This window comes from Lissotriton vulgaris, chromosome 5 (genome assembly GCF_964263255.1).
Source record: "Lissotriton vulgaris chromosome 5, aLisVul1.2, whole genome shotgun sequence".
NCBI lineage: Eukaryota > Metazoa > Chordata > Amphibia > Caudata > Salamandridae > Lissotriton > Lissotriton vulgaris.
The window spans coordinates 1,473,043,101-1,473,064,174 of record NC_141693.1 but is presented as its reverse complement, the minus strand read 5'-3'; the positions used below and the strand labels follow the sequence as shown (position 1 = coordinate 1,473,064,174).

At 45.6% G+C, this 21,074-nt stretch overlaps 1 protein-coding gene across 1 annotated transcript in view; it reads left to right on the top strand.

Annotated features, from left to right (window-relative positions):
- Window positions 1–21,074, top strand: part of CDK18 (cyclin dependent kinase 18) — a 644,959-nt gene that overhangs the window by 550,188 nt on the left and 73,697 nt on the right. Inside the window, exon 14 of the mRNA XM_086923438.1 lies at window positions 10,286–10,376. Coding sequence (XP_086779564.1) covers window positions 10,286–10,376 — 91 coding nt within the window. The remainder of the gene's footprint in view (window positions 1–10,285; window positions 10,377–21,074) is intronic.

Genomic DNA, 21,074 nt, shown 5'->3' with positions numbered 1-21,074 from the left:
CATTGGCTCCCTGTCAACAAAAGAATCACCTTCCGCCTCCTCACCCACGCACACAAAGCCCTACACGACCAAGGCCCGAGCTACCTCAACAACCGAGTCAACTTCTACGCTCCCAAACGCCACCTCCGCTCAGCCAACCACGCCCTCGCCGCCGTCCCCCGCGTCCGAAGAGCGACAACAGGAGGAAGGTCCTTCTCCTACCTGGCCGCCAAGACCTGGAACTCCCTCCCGACCGATCTGCGCCTGACCCAAGACCACCTCTCCTTCAGGAAGAAGCTGAAGACCTGGCTGTTCGAGCAGTAACGGCACCCCCCTCCCCACAGCGCCTTGAGACCCTACGGGTAGGTAGTGCGCTCTATAAATGTCTTTGATTGATTGATTGATTATCCTTCCTGTGAGCTTGCGAAATCCCGTTTGGTTGAGGGGAATGGTTGCCATTTCGGTACCCCAATATGTGAGTTCTTCCAAAAGAAGGCCAGCATAGGATTTGCCGACATTGTCTATTACTGCGACCAGCCTGTCATATTTTGCATCATTCTTTTTGATTGGGGATATGATTGACCCCTTCCAAGAATCTGGAATACTTTCTACACTTCAAGAATCTGTTTGAAAAGTGGTAGTAATGCTGCCACCCAAAAATCTGGGACTTGCTTGTACAGGATCGGGGAATGCTATTGGGACCCGGCGCCTTCTCTGTCCTGCCTTTCACTATCCGGTTAGTAATCTGTATGCCAGTGAATGCAAAATGGCAATTGCCAATGATTTATCCGGGTCGGATAGTTTGCATCCGGACGTGTATCCAGGTATCTGCTCTTTGTGAATAGTGTAGGCAGGTTCTGTGTTAAAGTGATACCAAAAATAGTTAGCCCAGGCTTCTTCCATCAGGTGTGAGTTGATTCCATGTGCACTTGGGTTCTGTAAGCTATTAATTGTGTGCCAGAATGTTGCTCTGTTTTTGTTTTTGTATTGTGTAAGAGCTTGGCCCACAACTGGCCTTCTTATTCCCTTTTGATTGCCAAATGAGTCTCTTCTAGCTGATTTTTAACTGCCTTTGTTTATTTTGGAAGCCATCATCTGGGCCTGTTCGGTGGAGCATCCGTACTTATCTGTTTCTTGTTTTCTTGAGCTGCCTTAGACGCATCTTTGGCGTAATTAAAAGATGACGGCATCGTGTACTTTGTGACACGAGAGGGATCCTCCATTAAAGAGTTTCACCTGTTGTTGAGCAAGGCTCTTCCTTTAATGTGTGGGCTTTGCCAAGTTTTTTGCTAAAGATCTCCCAGCAAGTTAGCATACTGAACTTGGGGGTTCTTGTAGTTATAGAAATTTATAAAGAGTTCATACTGGTTAGATATAAATAGTGTAGTTTGGACTGCTGGTGTCTGTGAACTTCTGCCGCTATGGAACTCAGCGGTGCACTCGCGTCTGTGGGGCTCAGTGCTGTATGTTTTTACTCTGCTGGACTTTGGGGTATGTTTCCTGCTGGTGGAACTGAATTGTATGGGGTGGTGGTCTGGACCTCAGGAGCTCGTCACTTTTTAAATAATCTCTGGGCTTTTTTTGAGAGGTGGGATTCTCTTTTCCCAATTTCTCACTCTCTATCTCAAGGTAAGCTTCTATTGTCTTGATCACACCCTCTTGTCATCCTCTCTGCCTCTCATCATCCTAAATGTTTAGCCATGAATAGAACTTGCTGAGGGTTTTAAGTGCAAATCTCTTTCTATGTCTCTCATTTGCCATTTGTTCCCAAAGGTTTAAGGCTTCAAATAAAGGGGGTCTAGGCTGGTACTTTAAATGATACATTCTCTTCCTCAGATTCTTAACTATGCGTATGTGGAACATGCCACATTACGGAAACTGCAATTCTCTGTCATTCTCAGTATATTGATGCCATTATTTGAGCCAGACAGAAGTGTGTAACCCCTTCTTTGCTGCTATTTTCCTACCTGGTGTGGAATTTATCCTCCTTTTCTGACTCTTTTTGCTTTTTCAAGGAATGGATCCCAATTATTTTCAACTCAAAATGTCAACTATGACTTATTCTCACCTTTCACTCTAATCTTTCTGACTCACAGAATTCACTGCTCGTCCTCCAAACACATTGCCACCAAGTTAAACGTCAGCAAATTGCAACTTGGGTCATGGTGCCTGCAAGCCTCTTCTTGCAGCTTAGCCTATGAAGTAAACAGCCCATGTGCTGTCAAACTCTCCTGTTCTCTCTTGTGCTCCCCCCATTTTCAACATTGTCTGCTTCTTCTATGTGAAACGAAGTCTCCATATGAACTTATCAAAGTAACATTCACATGACAGCAGGCTCTCAACCTGCTGGAGTCCCCCTGACCCATGCGCTCACTCCTGTGCAGTAAGGAATGAACGGCAATCAAGCTTATTCAGTACTACCTCACAATTGAAAAGTTACGTCCTTATCTTGGTGTGACTGATAGTGTTTCACGGTACACCTCACCCTAGCAGACAATACAACTAAATGTTAAAGCTCCAAGTTATGTCTAAGGTAGCTTTTACTGACAAACCATAATAAATTACCTTTATACAGCACTGTCCTCAGAAAATCAAGAAACAACTTCAAAGAGGCAATGACTACCATCAAAGAATCAAAGCCACATGGTAACTTATTCCAAATCTGTCCACTGTATCTAAACATCCCATCTCGTACTACAATTCCCAAAATGCACCTCTTCTTATCTATACTCACACCATTGTTCATATTGATACTCATGTTGTCATCTTTGGGTTACCAGGTCAGCAACATCGTCTCCTCTGGGTTGTCACTGGTCAGCGTGGGGATACGGACTGGGTCAATTTTGATTCTCAGAGCACAACCATCTATACCATGTAGATAGAGTTCTCAGTTCTGAGGGCAGTTTACCTATATGGGTCCAATCAGTCCTTGACAGATCCAGCCGGAACCATCAGATCTGCTACCATATCTGTCAATGCGCTAAGCCCAACTTTATTTCATCTACTCAGTGCTCTAGCACTGGATCGGGAGTGGTAAAGTCCCTGTCGGACTTAGGTGCTCCCCACTGGACCTGTCTCTCTCTTTAAGGTAAAATGTGCAGATACAGAAGACAAAACGAAAGCATTTCTGCTCAGGAATGACAGATAAAAATATCAGTTTAAATGTTTTCTCAAATAATTAAGGTACATAAGTGCATAAGCTTGACCAACAAATGATATAGTCAATAAGCATACAAATAAAGAATACCGCAAAGTACTAAGGAGATTATTATGATTTTGGTGGTCCTCCTGCAGGCCGCCACACCAACGCCCCAGGGGAGGACCATCAAAGCCATACTCACACTGCCAGCAGGATTATGATTGTAATTCTTGGCAGGTGGGCATGCTGTGGCGTGGTCACGGCGATGCCTGTCAGACAGGCACCGCCACAGCACATTCCTGCATGGTGTGGTATACATCATGTGGTGCATGCTGCACCATGCAGGAACTGGGGTGCATATAGGCATCCTCTGGCACTGGAGTGGCAGGGCGCCCTGTTTGGACCTCCATTATTGCCTCACCGCTATCCTTTTGATGGAGGTCTCACTGTGGCCGCAAACCAGAAACCCTAGCAGATGCAATGGTCTAGTAGAGGTCCAACCACCAAAGTCCTAATACGGCAGGCGGACCACCAGTCTGGCGGTCCTCGGACCACCACTATGTGTTCAATGGTCACATGGACCACCGAACTTGTAATAAGGCCCTCAATAAACTTCTACTAAAATCCAGCATAAATTTGCCTTTTAAAAGAGCGGAAAAGGTTTCCTCCTCACAGGGAGAAACTACGCTCTGTTATAGTGTTTTAGACAAAAGCTTCATACATTTACTACATCGCTACATGGTTCACATGCTCTTAACCAATAGAAATCAAGCAAAGGAGTAACAGCTGCAACAGAATACAATTGGGGATTTTCTTACTATTCTGCAACCTAGAGTCCTTGTATACACCACATCTGTTCTCAGCACATGAAATGTTACATTGTATGTTATGGAGTCTGGGACAGTCACTCTGTCTTTGAGAATTACACTCTGTTTACTTAGCTATGGAAAATCACTTCTCTGGTGAAGCCTGCAAATTCTGTATTATTGCTAAGAATACATGAGCAGCTCGAATCATGTGTTAGAATGCAACGTCAGAATGAAAAGGGACGACAAGGCCTAAGTTATCCTTAGTTTAGCTAAAGCCAGAATTATTACAATCTTAAACACTGAATTGTTCGCAATCTGCTCTCACATATGTGAACAGGGAAGAGCAAGATTTCAATTACATTAAGGCAAGGGCTTGAATTCGGACTCCCTAGAGTATCTCTTATGGTGGACACGGATTTCTAAATTTACATTGGTTAAGTATGACTCTCGAAGCTCTAGTGTCAGTCCTAACCTTTGGTCACAAGTAAATGATTCAGCTATTCAAAATCATTGTGATAGTGCACCAGACATACCCAAAATGCTGTGCATGAATTGCATGCACAAATGCTTTTTCACACATAAAAGTCCCATCTATTAGCTTTCAATAATGGGTGAAAAGTATCAAGAAAGGATTGTTTTCTGCAAAGAATGCTTAGAACAAATTGACTGTGACAACGTGATTATTGAGATAATTTTTCAGATGTAAAGTAGTTCCTCATGCAATCACTCAATCAAACGCGCATTCCAATGGAAGCAGTACCTAAAAAGTGGATTGATTCACCAAACAGCCATTACCATGAGCTGTACTAGCCAAAGCCCGCCCCATGTATTCTTTTAAGATTCTGTAACAATAGGTTTTGCAGACAGCTGTACTATCGAGCTATCGATTTCTGCATGAACCGATCACCTAATATGATAGGCTCCAAGGTAATGAAAATAAATTCAAAGTATGTGTGTTACTCACTCTACCACTCTACCGGGCTCACTCTACCACTCTACTGCCCTCACTCTACCACATTACCGCCCTCTACCGCCCTCACTCTACCACTCTACCGCCCTCACTCTACCGCCCTCACTCTACTGCCCTCACTCTACCGCCCTCACTCTACTGCCCTTACTCTCTCTATCGCCCTCACTCACTCTATCGCCCTCACTCTCTCTATCGCCTTCACTCACTCTATCACCCTCACTCACTCTATCGCCCTCACTCACTCTATCGGCCTCACTCTATCTATCGCCCTCACTCTATCGCCCTCACTCCATTTATCTATCTATCTATCTATCTATCTATCTATCTATCTATCTATCTATCTATCTATCTATCTATCTATCTATCTATCTATCTATCTATCTATCTATCTATCTATCTATCTATCTATCTATCTATCTATCTATCTATCTATCTATCTATCTGTCTATCTATCTATCTATCTGTCTGTCTGTCTGTCTGTCTGTCTATCTATCTATCTATCTATCTATCTATCTATCTATCTATCTATCTATCTATCTATCTATCTATCTATCTATCTATCTATCTATCTATCTATCTGTCTGTCTGTCTATCTATCTATCTATCTATCTATCTATCTATCTATCTATCTATCTATCTATCTATCTATCTATCTATCTATCGCCCTCCCTCACTCTATCTAGCGCCCTTCCTCACTCTATCTAGCGCCCTCCCTCTATCTATCGCCCTCCCTCTATCTATCTATCTATCACCCTCACTCTATCGCCCTCCCTCCCGCTATCTATCGTCCTCCCTCCCTCTATCGCACTCCCTCCATCTATCGCCCTCCCTCTATTGCCCTCCTTCTATCGCCCCCCTCTATCTATCTATTGCCCTCCCTCTATCTATCTATCACACTCACTCTATCTATCGCATCACCATAGCATCACTCAGCACCACCACAGCATTACTCAGGAGCACAACAACATCACTATGCGCTACCACATCATCGCTGAACGCCACAGCATCACTCGTCACCACTACAACATCACTCAGCGCCACCACAGCACCAATCTGTGCAACCATTCAACAACTGGTTCAAATATGTTCTCTCAATGTTTCAAGCTTTATTACAAATGTTACAAAAAGATGTTAATATTTCACTTCTGTTCTTGTATTTTCGTCACAATAAAATACACTGAACATAATCTTCACAAAAGTTATTTACAAAAGTTTAAGCTTTTGCCATTATAAATTACAATAACTTTTATTTAAGTATTAATTAAAATAAAACATTAAAAGCCATTGTTATTTATAATAGCAATACATCTAAGTCACGTAAATACAACACATATTGCATTACAAATGCTATAGGTGTCACATTTGCGAAAGTTAAAACTATTGGAATTGTAAATGACAAAGCTATTAATTTAGCTATTTTCAAAACCAAAACATAAATACAGAATTTGTCATTTACAATACCAAAAGCTCAAACTTTCCTAATGCGAGACCTATTGCATTGCAAATGCTTGTTTTGTACTTGAAGGCCAGATCTCATGAAGAGGGAGTCTAACCAACTTTTGTTACTGAGCACGATCTTTGACAAATCAATTGTTAACCCTTCTCTTACTCAAGGGCTAGATCTGGAGACGAAATATTATCATTTTTTGATTATGTTGATTCAATATGTATGTTGATGTTATTCAATTTATTTTCCTGTTCTGTTTTTTATTTGTAACAGTTTTTATTAGTCAAACAAATCAATTTCACGTATTCACTCATTTCCTTAATGTTCCACCTCCTGGCCCAAAGGTGCCTTCTACTGTGTGGGTTCCCTTCTTGGGTAATTCTTGATTCCCAAATATTTCCTTAGAGATCTTGCTTCACCTGCCCTTTCAAGTTAGACAGTAAAGTAGAGACAGGATGACTATGAAGTGGTTTGAGGAAATATCCTTCCTCAGTCCCATCTGAGGCCTCCAGGTAATTGAGCAACTGATAACATTTACCTGGCTGTAGACCTAGACTGAGGCAGGAACCATTCAGATGGGCCACGGTCCTTACTTACGCGCTATCTCATCCTTTGGGGTTAATAGTCAGACCCACCATGTGTCACCCATTATCTATACTGCAGGAGCCTGGACTGTCCAGGCTCCCATCAAGTTCTTTCTTCTTTAAGTGGCCATCTCAGACTGCAGAAAGGATCCAAAGCAGGACAGCAAAAGAGAACCAGCCACCTGTGGGTTGAGCCAACCGAGTGCACGTCCATCTAGTCTGATCCTGTTTTACTGAGCCGGTATCCAGAATTGGACCCTGCCCTCTAGTGGCATCATGCAGAGGCTGAGAACCTTCCTCAGGCATCAACACTGGCTCCAACAGTAACACGACGGCAAACACTGAAACATTCTGTCCTCACACATACACAGCTGCACCCTCGAAGGTACTCAAACTATCCACTTCCAGTAGGCGCTGCCCGCTACTGAATCAAGACTGATCCAGTGCATACTCGCTGGAGCACCCATAGGCTATCTCATCCGGAATCTGCAGGTCTCTGCCATGGACAGTGAAGGTCTCCAATCTACAGCCTTTGGAAGAGGTATCCATGAGCACATATTTTTGATTTGTTTTCACTGGATCCGTTCTGGTTTTTCAAATAGCACCATGTCTGAGGCTGGTATCCAAATACAGTTGTTTTATGGTTATCGCTCAAAAGAGTAATTTTAATATTACATCTGAACAGTTGCAAATGCAGAATAGTTGCAAATGTTGGAATGACTATACGACACTAGTAATTAATCTGAGTAGCATCCCATTCCATTGCTCACCTCTGCATGAACAGAATGGGACCAACAATATTCCATAATTTTTCACCCTGCCCAAAAGCGACAGTCGAGCCTCAATTGCTAGCTCACGCCCCCTCTGAATGGAAGCAGCACTCGATTGCTATCCATCTAGAATGTCACTGTACAAATATCAGTATATTCATATTGTTAAACACGGCATCTTTTGGCGTGTTTCCCCTGAGTTTTTGCTTTCTGACCTCCTGGTTTTGACTCTGTTTTTGCTAGCGTAGTGTTTCTGCGCACTTTTCTCACTGCTGATCAGTGGTAAAGTGCAAGTGCTACTGTAGTAAATTGTGTTATGGATTGGTGTTTCCATGATTGGATATTTGATTTACTTGTTAGACCCTAGTAAAGTGTACTGAGTGTGCCAGGGCCTGTGAATCAAATGCCACTCGTGGGCCTACAGCACTGATTGTGCCACCCACGTGAGTAGCCCTACAAAGGTAGCTCTGACCCGCCATTGCGGAGTCTGCGCGCAGTTTGTAACTGCCATGTCGACTTGGCCAGTTCACACACTTGCCAGTCCCTCACCTTCACTTTTCTGACATGTCAGCCACCCCTAAGGTAGGCCCAATGTACCCCTGTGGGCCGGGTGCAGTGTGTGTGAAAGGTAGGACATGCCCTGGTGTGTGTGGCAAGTCCTGATAGCGAATTACGTCCAATTTCATTTTTCCCTATTGCAAGGCTACCTGTTCCCCATAGGACAGAATGGGCAGTTTGTTTATAACATCTTATAAACATAACTGGCCCGGGGAATTAGGTAGGAAAATAAAGTTTAGTACTACTACTTTGCTGTGTGCTTTGCTGTGTTGGCCTGCAGTGGCTGCTTCTGTCTTGGGCAATGAAAGGACTTTACTGAACTTGCTGCAATCTGCTTTTGTGAGTTTCTCCAAGGGCTTGAGGTAGAACTTGCCCCCTGTTCAAGAAGTCTCATGAACAGGAAAGACTTCAAGCTCTTCTGCCCTCAGCCCCGGGGACTGTGTGTTTTATGCTGCAACAGAGGAAAAAGCAACCCAACGCCGTCTACGACGCAGCTTAGGGACTATTGTTTTTTAATGATAAATAAATATTGTGATATATTAAAATATTATTGTCATTTTCTTTGTAAGTGCTTTATTATTATTTTCTATCTGTGAAGTGTGCTTTACGTGAGTGGGCAAGTGTGGCGTGATTGGCCTTTATGCTAAACGACACTAAAGGGAAACCTTTCTTTTTTAGTATAAAGTATCTGGGTGCTCCAATCCCTTTAGTTTTAAGAGCCCCTCTCCTTGTTTTATTATAATTCAAATAGTCCTCCATGCCTCAATAAGATATAATCTCTGTTCGATCAGATCTCATCACATTGTAACACGCTAATTAATCTGTAACAGGACTCGCATATAATACATGGATGGGTTTGTTGTACCCTGCTGATAAATGAAGGTTACGGATGCACTTAATAACTCACTACCAGTCAAACACTTTTCCTGTGAATGACAAGAGCTGCAACACTGCTTGTCACTGGGGGTTCAACCATAATGCATCCTGCAGGTCCCAAAATGTCTCTGAGCACTGACATATATTAATGTCAGAGATATAGGGGCATATGTATCAAAGAATGGTTTTGCGATTGTCAAAAAGCGATTTTCAGAGAATCGCTATTTGAGAATCATAAAACGAGATGTAATGAAAAATGAGCAAATATTTAGCTATTCTTTGGCATTCCTTAATTGCGAATCGCAAATTGAGACTCGCAATTAAGGAATGGCTTCCCATTCATTTCTATTGGCCGGCCCATAGGAATGAATGGGAATTGCATACGCAATTTGCGAGTACCCAATAGGTACTCGCAAATTGTGCATACAATTTCAAGGGTGAAAGGGTTCCAAAAGGACACCCTGTTGCACCCTTGAAATGTGCATGTGTGTACATGTGGTGCACATACGTGCCCTAAGGGCGTGTATGTGTGCCACATGGCGCTTTGAAAAATGCAAAAAAGTGAATTTTTACTGGAAATCACAAATTACCACCAACTTGAAGTTGGGGGTAATTTGCAATTTTTTAAAAGCAATATCGCAATTTGCGTGGGCTACAAGAATATCATTTAGGGAATCACACTTTGAGATTCCCTAACTGCATTCGCAATTTAGGTAATCGCAAATAATTGCGATTACCCATATTGCGAATTCTTAAAGCTTGATACATTGGAAAACACATTTTTGCATTCGCAAACGGGCCGATTCTGAGAAACGGCCCGTTTGCGAACGCAATAAGCGCTGGTACATTTGGCCCATGAAAACTGAACATGAGCAGCACGTCTTGGTATTGCAGACCACCTGTGGCGCATGTTAACTTCCCTCAGATCCATAAGATGTCCGAGTGGACAACCTCCTGCCAGCATAGGACATTGAGAATATTAAAAAACCTACACAAGCATCCCATATAGTATCCTGACCAGTTATGGATTGTTTGTCAGTCTGTCTTTTCGCTGTCTACAGAATCTGTTTTCAGGACAATGTATCCGAAAGAAGGTGATTTGGGCTGACCGCACTGATCTCCGAAAATCACCACATATCTCTCTTGTTTTCAGTATGAAGTGAAGAGCCGGATTTCTGCGGAGCAGGGCCTGCGGCACACTTACTTCAAGAGTCTGGGGGAGCGAGTTCTACGTCTGCCTGACAGTAAGTGCCCCATCCTGGCCTGCCAAGAGCCCTCACTTCTTGTTTCTGGAGAGCCCACTGTGCTGTGCGGTGCAGCATGGGAACTCACCACGCACATTGGACCAGGAAACACCCCAGGCAGGCCCCGGGGGCAGGGTATCTCTCTGTAGAGCCTAAAGTAACATAGACCACACAGGCACAGGGAGTGACATGGAGTTCCCTGCATAACTCACAGAGTACAAGTCATACAGGATCCCGGGCAGCAAGAGGGAGTTCCCTGCACACCTTACCGAAGTACGAGCCACCAAGAGAGGGAATGAGGTTCAGCTTGAATAAACTCGTTATACAGGCACAAGAGAGCGTGGGAGCTTCTAACATTGCTTAGAGTTACACATATCACACAGGCCCAGTGATGAGAGGGAGCTCTCACAGAGCTTAGAGTAACACATATCACACAGGGCCAATGATGAGAGGGAGCTCTCACAGAGCTTAGAGTAACACATATCACACAGGCCCAATGATGAGAGGGAGCTCTCACAGACCTTACAGTAACACATATCACACAGGCCCAATGATGAGAGGGAGCTCTCACAGAGCTTAGAGTAACACATATCACACAGGCCCAATGATGAGAGGGAGCTCTCACAGGCCTTACAGTAACACATATCACACAGGCCCAGTGATGAGAGGGAGCTCTCACAGAGCTTAGAGTAACACATATCACACAGGCCCAGTGATGAGAGGGAGCTCTCACAGAGCTTAGAGTAACACATATCACACAGGGCCAATGATGAGAGGGAGCTCTCACAGAGCTTAGAGTAATACATATCACACAGGCCCAATGATGAGAGGGAGCTCTCACAGAGCTTAGAGTAACACATATCACACAGGGCCAATGATGAGAGGGAGCTCTCACTGAGCTTAGAGTAACACATATCACACAGGCCCAGTGATGAGAGGGAGCTCTCACAGAGCTTAGAGTAATACATATCACACAGGGCCAATGATGAGAGGGAGCTATCACAGAGCTTAGAGTAATGCATATCACACAGGCCCAATGATGAGAGGGAGCTCTCAGAAAGCTTACAGTTACACATATCACACAGACCCAATGATGAGAGAGAGCTCTCACAGAGCTTAGAGTAACACATATCACACAGGCCCAATGATGAGAGGGAGCTCTCAATGAGCTTAGAGTAACACATATCACACAGGCCCAGTGATGAGAGGGAGCTCTCACAGAGCTTAGAGTAATACATATCACACAGGGCCAATGATGAGAGGGAGCTATCACAGAGCTTAGAGTAATGCATATCACACAGGCCCAATGATGAGAGGGAGCTCTCAGAAAGCTTACAGTTACACATATCACACAGACCCAATGATGAGAGAGAGCTCTCACAGAGCTTAGAGTAACACATATCACACAGGCCCAATGATGAGAGGGAGCTCTCACAGAGCTTAGAGTAACACATATCACACAGGGCCAATGATGAGAGGGAGCTCTCACCGAGCTTAGAGTAACACATATCGCACAGGCCCAGTGATGAGAGGGAGCTCTCACAGAGCTTAGAGTAACACATATCACACAGGGCCAGTGATGAGAGGAAGCTCTCACCGACCTTAGAGTAACACATATCACACAGGCCCAGTGATGAGAGGGAGCTCTCACAGAGCTTAGAGTAACACATATCACACAGGGCCAATGATGAGAGGGAGCTCTCACAGAGCTTAGAGTAACACGTATCACACAGGGCCAGTGATGAAAGGGAGCTCTCACAGAGCTTAGTGTAACACATATCATGCAGGCCCAGTGATGAGAGGGAGCTCTTGCAGAGCTTTGAGTAACACATATTGCAAAGGCCCAGTGATGAGAGGGAGCTCTTGCAGAGCTTAGAGTAACATATATCACATAGGGCCAATCATGAGAGGAAGCTCTCACAGAGCTTAGAGTAACACATATCACACAGGCCCAGTGATGAGAGGGAGCTCTCACAGAGCTTACAGTAACACATATCACACAGGGCCAGTGATGAGAGGGAGCTCTTGCAGAGCTTAGAGTAACACAAATCACACAGGCCCAGTGATGAGAAGGAGCTCTCACAGAGCTTACCGTAACACATATCACACAGGCCCAATGATGAGAGGGAGCTCTCACAGACCTTACAGTAACACATATCATACAGGCCCTGTGATGAGAGGGAGCTCCTAACATTGCTTACAGTAACACATATCACACAGGCCCAGTGATGAGAGGGAGCTCTCCCAGAGCTTAGAGTAACACATATCGCAAAGGCCAAATGATGAGAGGGAGCTCTCACAGAGCTTACAGTAACATATCACACAGGCCCAATGATGAGAGGGAGCTCTCACAGAGCTTAGAGTAACACATATCACACAGGTCCAATGATGAGAGGGAGCACTCGCAGAGCTTAGAGTAACACATATCACACAGGCCCAATGATGAGAGGGAGCTCTCACAGAGCTTAGAGTAACACATATCACACAGGCCCAATGATGAGAGGGAGCTCCTAACATTGCTTACAGTAACACATATCACACAGGCCCAGTGATGAGAGGAAGCTCTCCCAGAGCTTAGAGTAACACATATCGCAAAGGCCAAATGATGAGAGGGAGCTCTCACAGAGCTTACAGTAACATATCACACAGGCCCAATGATGAGAGGGAGCTCTCACAGAGTTTAGAGTAACACATATCACACAGGTCCAATGATGAGAGGGAGCACTCGCAGAGCTTAGAGTAACACATATCACACAGGCCCAATGATGAGAGGGAGCTCTCACGGAGCTTACAGTAACACATATCACACAGGCCCAATGATGAGAGGGAGCTCCTAACATTGCTTACAGTAACACATATTACACAGGCCCAATGATGAGAGGGAGCTCTCACAGAGCTTACAGTAACACATATCACACAGGCCCAATGATGAGAGGGAGCTCCTAACATTGCTTACAGTAACACATATCACACAGGGCCAGTGATGAGAGGGAGCTCTCACAGAGCTTAGAGTAACACATATCGCAATGGCCCAATGATGAGAGGAAGCTCTCACAGAGCTTAGAGTAACACATATCACACAGGCCCAATGTTGAGGGGTAGCTCTCACAGACCTTAGAGTAACACATATCACACAGGCCCAATGATGAGAGGGAGCACTGGCAGAGCTTAGAGTAAAACATATCACGGAGGCCCAGTTATGAGAGGGAGCTCTCGCAAAGCTTAGAGTAACACATATCTCAAAGGCCCAGTGATGAGAGGGAGCTCTCACCGAGCTTAGAGTAACACATATCACACAGGCCCAGTGATGAGAGGGAGCTCTCACAGAGCTTAGAGTAACACATATCACACAGGCCCAATGATGAGAGGGAGCTCTCACAGAGCTTAGAGTAACATATATCGCAAAGGCCCAGTGATGAGAGGGAGCTCTCAAAGAGCTTACAGTAACATATCACACAGGCCAAATGTTGGGAGGGAGCTCTCACAGAGCTTAGAGTAACACATATCGCAACGGCCCAATGATGAGAGGGAGCTCTCAAAGAGCTTACAGTAACATATCAAACAGGCCAAATGTTGAGAGGGAGCTCTCACAGAGCTTAGAGTAACACATATCACACAGGCCCAAAGATGAGAGGGAGCTCTCACAGAACTTACAGTAACACATATCAGACAGGCCCAGTGATGAGAGGGAGCTCTCACAGAGCTTGCAGTAACACATATCACACAGGGCCAGTGATGAGAGGGAGCTCTCACTGAGCTTAGAGTAACACATATCGCAATGGCCCAATGATGAGAGGGAGCTCTCACAGAGCTTAGAGTCACACATATCAGACAGGCCCAGTGATGAAAGGGAGCTCTCACAGAGCTTAGAGTAACACATATCACACAGGGCCAGGTTTGAGAGGGAGCTCTCACAGAGCTTAGAGTAACACATATCACAAAGGCCCAGTGATGAGAGGGAGCTCTTGCAGAGCTTAGAGTAATACATATCACACAGGCACAATGATGAGAGGGAGCTCTCACAGAGCTTAGAGTAACACATATCACACAGGCCCAGTGATGAGAGGGAGCTCTCACAGAGCTTAGAGTAACATATCACACAGGGCCAGTGATAGGAAGGAGTTCTCGCAAAGCTTACAAGCACAGATATGAAAGGGAGCTCTCGCAGAGCTTAGAGTAACACATATCACACAGGCCCAATGATGAGAGGAAGCTCTCACAGAGCTTAGAGTAACACATATCACACAGGCCCAATGATGAGAGGGAGCTCCTAACATTGCTTACAGTAACACATATCACACAGGCCCAGTGATGAGAGGGAGCTCTCCCAGAGCTTAGAGCAACACATATCGCAAAGGCCAAATGATGAGAGGGAGCACTTGCAGAGCTTAGAGTAACACATATCACACAGGCCCAATGATGAGAGGGAGCTCTCACAGAGCTTACAGTAACACATATCACACAGGCCCAATGATGAGAGGGAGCTCCTAACATTGCTTACAGTAACACATATTACACAGGCCCAATGATGAGAGGGAGCTCTCACAGAGCTTACAGTAACACATATCACACAGGCCCAATGATGAGAGGGAGCTCCTAACATTGCTTACAATAACACATATCACACAGGGAGAGTGATGAGAGGGAAGTCTCACAGAGCTTAGAGTAACACATATCGCAATGGCCCAATGATGAGAGAAAGCTCTCACAGAGCTTAGAGTAACACATATCACACAGGCCCAATGTTGAGAGGGAGCTCTCACAGACCTTAGAGTAACACATATCACACAGGCCCAATGATGAGAGGGAGCACTCGCAGAGCTTAGAGTAAAACATATCACGGAGGCCCAGTGATGAGAGGGAGCTCTCGCAAAGCTTAGAGTAACACATATCTCAAAGGCCCAGTGATGAGAGGGAGCTCTCACCGAGCTTAGAGTAACACATATCACACAGGCCCAGTGATGAGAGGGAGCTCTCACAGAGCTTAGAGTAACACATATCACACAGCTCCAATGATGAGAGGGAGCTCTCACAGAGCTTAGAGTAACACATATCGCAAAGGCCCAGTGATGAGAGGGAGCTCTTGCAGACCTTAGAGTAACACATATCACACAGGCCCAATGATGAGAGGGAGCTCTCACAGACCTTAGAGTAACACATATCACACAGGGCCAATGATGAAAGGGAGCTCTCACAGAGCTTAGAGTAACACATATCACACAGGCCCAATGATGATAAGCAGCTCTCACAGAGCTTAGAGTAACACATATCGCAAAGGCCCAGTAATGAGAGGGAGCTCTTGCAGAGCTTAGAGTAACATATATCACACAGGCCCAGTGATGAGTGGGAGCTCTCACAGAGCTTACAGTAACACATATCACACAGGGCCAGTGATGAGAGGGAGCTCTCACAGAGCTTACAGTAACACATATCACACAGGGCCAGTGATGAGAGGGAGCTCTCGCAGAACTTAGAGTAACACCAATCACACAGGCCCAGTGATGAGAGGGAGCTCTCACAGAGTTTACAGTAACACATATCACACAGGCCCAATGATGAGAGGGAGCTCTCACAGAGCTTACAGTAACACATATCATACAGGCCCAGTGATGAGAGGGAGCTCTCACAGAGCTTAGAGTAACACATATTAAACAGGCCCAATGATGAGAGGGAGCTCTCACTGAGCTTAGAGTAACACATATCGCAAAGGCCCAATGATGAGAGGGAGCTCTCAAAGAGCTTACAGTAACAGATCACACAGGCCCAGTGATGAGAGGGAGCTATCACAGAGCTTAGAGTAACACATATCACACAGGCCCAATCATGAGAGGGAGCTCTCACAGAGCTTACAGTAACATATCACACAGGCCCAATGATGAGAGGGAGCTCTCACAGTGCTTATTGTAACACATATCACACAGGCCCAATGATGAGAGGGCGCTCTCACAGAGCTTAGAGTAACACATATCACACAGGCCCAATGATGGGAGGGATCTCTCACAGAGCTTACAGTAACACATATCACACAGGCCCAGTGATGAGAGGGAGCTTGCACAGAGTTTAGAGTAACACATATCACACAGGGCCAGTGATGAGAGGGAGCTCTCACAGAGCTTAGAGTAACACATATCGCAAAGGCCCAATGATGAGAGGGAGCTCTCACAGAGCTTAGAGTAACATATATCACACAGGGCCAATGATGAGAGGGCGCTCTCACAGAGCTTAGAGTAACACATATCACACAGGCCCAATGATGGGAGGGATCTCTCACAGAGCTTACAGTAACACATATCACACAGGCCCAGTGATGAGAGGGAGCTTGCACAGAGTTTAGAGTAACACATATCACACAGGGCCAGTGATGAGAGGGAGCTCTCACAGAGCTTAGAGTAACACATATCGCAAAGGCCAAATGATGAGAGGGAGCACTTGCAGAGCTTAGAGTAACACATATCACACAGGCCCAATGATGAGAGGGAGCTCTCACAGAGCTTACAGTAACACATATCACACAGGCCCAATGATGAGAGGGAGCTCCTAACATTGCTTACAGTAACACATATTACACAGGCCCAATGATGAGAGGGAGCTCTCACAGAGCTTACAGTAACACATATCACACAGGCCCAATGATGAGAGGGAGCTCCTAACATTGCTTACAATAACACATATCACACAGGGAGAGTGATGAGAGGGAAGTCTCACAGAGCTTAGAGTAACACATATCGCAATGGCCCAATGATGAGAGAAAGCTCTCACAGAGCTTAGAGTAACACATATCACACAGGCCCAATGTTGAGAGGGAGCTCTCACAGACCTTAGAGTAACACATATCACACAGGCCCAATGATGAGAGGGAGCACTCGCAGAGCTTAGAGTAAAACATATCACGGAGGCCCAGTGATGAGAGGGAGCTCTCGCAAAGCTTAGAGTAACACATATCTCAAAGGCCCAGTGATGAGAGGGAGCTCTCACCGAGCTTAGAGTAACACATATCACACAGGCCCAGTGATGAGAGGGAGCTCTCACAGAGCTTAGAGTAACACATATCACACAGCTCCAATGATGAGAGGGAGCTCTCACAGAGCTTAGAGTAACACATATCGCAAAGGCCCAGTGATGAGAGGGAGCTCTTGCAGACCTTAGAGTAACACATATCACACAGGCCCAATGATGAGAGGGAGCTCTCACAGACCTTAGAGTAACACATATCACACAGGGCCAATGATGAAAGGGAGCTCTCACAGAGCTTAGAGTAACACATATCACACAGGCCCAATGATGAGAAGCAGCTCTCACAGAGCTTAGAGTAACACATATCGCAAAGGCCCAGTAATGAGAGGGAGCTCTTGCAGAGCTTAGAGTAACATATATCACACAGGCCCAGTGATGAGTGGGAGCTCTCACAGAGCTTACAGTAACACATATCACACAGGGCCAGTGATGAGAGGGAGCTCTCACAGAGCTTACAGTAACACATATCACACAGGGCCAGTGATGAGAGGGAGCTCTCGCAGAACTTAGAGTAACACCAATCACACAGGCCCAGTGATGAGAGGGAGCTCTCACAGAGTTTACAGTAACACATATCACACAGGCCCAATGATGAGAGGGAGCTCTCACAGAGCTTACAGTAACACATATCATACAGGCCCAGTGATGAGAGGGAGCTCTCACAGAGCTTAGAGTAACACATATTAAACAGGCCCAATGATGAGAGGGAGCTCTCACTGAGCTTAGAGTAACACATATCGCAAAGGCCCAATGATGAGAGGGAGCTCTCAAAGAGCTTACAGTAACAGATCACACAGGCCCAGTGATGAGAGGGAGCTATCACAGAGCTTAGAGTAACACATATCACACAGGCCCAATCATGAGAGGGAGCTCTCACAGAGCTTACAGTAACATATCACACAGGCCCAATGATGAGAGGGAGCTCTCACAGTGCTTATTGTAACACATATCACACAGGCCCAATGATGAGAGGGCGCTCTCACAGAGCTTAGAGTAACACATATCACACAGGCCCAATGATGGGAGGGATCTCTCACAGAGCTTACAGTAACACATATCACACAGGCCCAGTGATGAGAGGGAGCTTGCACAGAGTTTAGAGTAACACATATCACACAGGGCCAGTGATGAGAGGGAGCTCTCACAGAGCTTAGAGTAACACATATCGCAAAGGCCCAATGATGAGAGGGAGCTCTCACAGAGCTTAGAGTAACATATATCACACAGGGCCAATGATGAGAGGGAGCTCTCACAGAGCGTAGAGTAACACATATCACACAGGGCCAGTGATGAGAGGGAGCTCTCACAGAGCTTAGCGTAACACATATCATGCAGGCCCAGTGATGAGAGGGAGCTCTTGCAGAGCTTAGAGTAACACATATCGCAAAGGCCCAGTGATGAGAGGGAGCTCTTGCAGAGCTTAGAGTAACATATATCACATAGGGCCAATGATGAGAGGAAGCTCTCACAGAGCTTAGAGTAACACATATCACACAGGCCCAGTGATGAGAGGGAGCTCTCACAGAGCTTACAGTAACACATATCACACAGGGCCAGTGATGAGAGGGAGCTCTTGCAGAGCTTAGAGTAACACAAATCACACAGGCCCAGTGATGAGAGGGAGCTCTCACAGAGCTTACAGTAACACATATCACACAGGCCTAATGATGAGAGGGAGCTCTCACAGACCTTACAGTAACACATATCATACAGGCCCAGTGATGAGAGGGAGCTCTTGCAGAGCTTAGAGTAACACATGTCGCAAAGGCCCAGTGATGAGAGGGAGCTCTTGCAGAGCTTAGAGTAACACATATCACACAGGCCCAATGATGAGAGGGAGCTCTCACAGACCTTACAGTAACACATATCATACAGGCCCAGTGATGAGAGGGAGCTCTCACAGAGCTTAGAGTAACACATATCAAACAGGCCTAATGATGAGAGGGAGCTCTCACAGAGCTTAGAGTAACACATATCGCATAGGCCCAATAATGAGAGGGAGCTCTCAAAGAGCTTGCAGTAACATATCACACAGGCCCAATGATGAGAGGGAGCTCTCACAGAGCTTAGAGTAACACATATCACACAGGCCCAATGATGAGAGGGAGCTCTCACAGAACTTACAGTAACACATATCAGACAGGCCCAGTGATGAGAGGGAGCTCTCACAGAGCTTAGAGTAACACATATCACACAGGGCCAGTGATGAGAGGGAGCTCTCACTGAGCTTAGAGTAACACATATCACAATGGCCCAATGATGAGAGGGAGCTCTCACAGAGCTTAGAGTAACACATATCACACAGGCCCAGTGATGAGAGGGAGCTCTCACAGAGCTTAGAGTAACACATATCACACAGGGCCAGTAATGAGAGGGAGCTCTCACAGAGCTTAGAGTAACACATATCACACAGGGCCAGTAATGAGAGGGAGCTCTCACAGAGCTTAGAGTAACACATATCACACAGGGCCAGTGATGAGAGGGAGCTCTCACAGAGCTTAGAGTAACAGATATCATGCAGGCCCAGTGATGAGAGGGAGCTCTTGCAGAGCTTAGAGTAACACGTATCGCAAAGGCCCAGTGATGAGAGGGAGCTCTTGCAGAGCTTAGTGTAACATATATCACATAGGGCCAATGATGAGAGGAAGCTCTCACAGGGCTTAGAGTAACACATATCACACAGGGCCAGTGATGAGAGGGAGCTTTTGCAGAGCTTAAAGTCACACAAATCGCAAAGGCCCGATGATGAGAGGGAGCTCTCAGAAAGCTTACAGTAACACATATCACACAGACCCAATGATGAGAGGGAGCTCTCACAGAGATTAGAGTAACACATATAACACAGGCCCAATTATGAGAGGGAGCTCTCACAGAGCTTAGAGTAACACATATCGCAAAGGCCCAATGATGAGAGGGAGCTCTCAGAGAGCTTACAGTTACACATATCACACAGACCCAATGATGAGAGGGAGCTCTCACAGAGCTTAGAGTAACACATATCACACAGGCCCAATGATGAGAGGGAGCGTTGAAGAGCTTACAATAACACGTATCGCAAAGGCACAGTAATGAGAGGGAGCTCTCAAAGTGCTTACAGTAACACAAATCACACAGGCATAGTGATGAGAGGGAGCTCTTAATATTGCTTAGAGTAACACATATCACACAGGCACAGTGATGAGAGGAAGCTGGTTGTCTTCAGGAGCTCCCTGCACATAGGGGTGGGCGGAAAATCCGTTCCGCTCGCGGATTTTGCGGATTTTCGGGAAATCCGCAATCCGCGAGATTTGCGAATCTCCCGCAAAATCCGCAAATCCGCGAGCAGCGGATTTTGCTCGCACTGCTCGCACTGTTCGCGTGAGTTCGCGTGAGTTCGCGCCCCGCGAATAAGTGCAAAATTGCAGAAATACGATCTTAGCAAAACTGAAAGTAACTACTTACCAGGTTCAAAAGTTCAGGCTCATCATTAGTAGCCATTTCCTGTAGTGCTTCCTGAGGGGCCCCTCCAGAGTTCAGTTGCCAGTTGAAACTATTATGTGACCCTGCTCTGAACCTCAGAATAGTTACACATATGACACAAAGGTCCTGAATTACAGCTAAGGGAGACAAGCAGGAGCCAGGCTGGAAGTTAAAATCCATTAATCAGCCCCTAATTCATTATTGTCAGTTGGGGCAGGGCAGGTG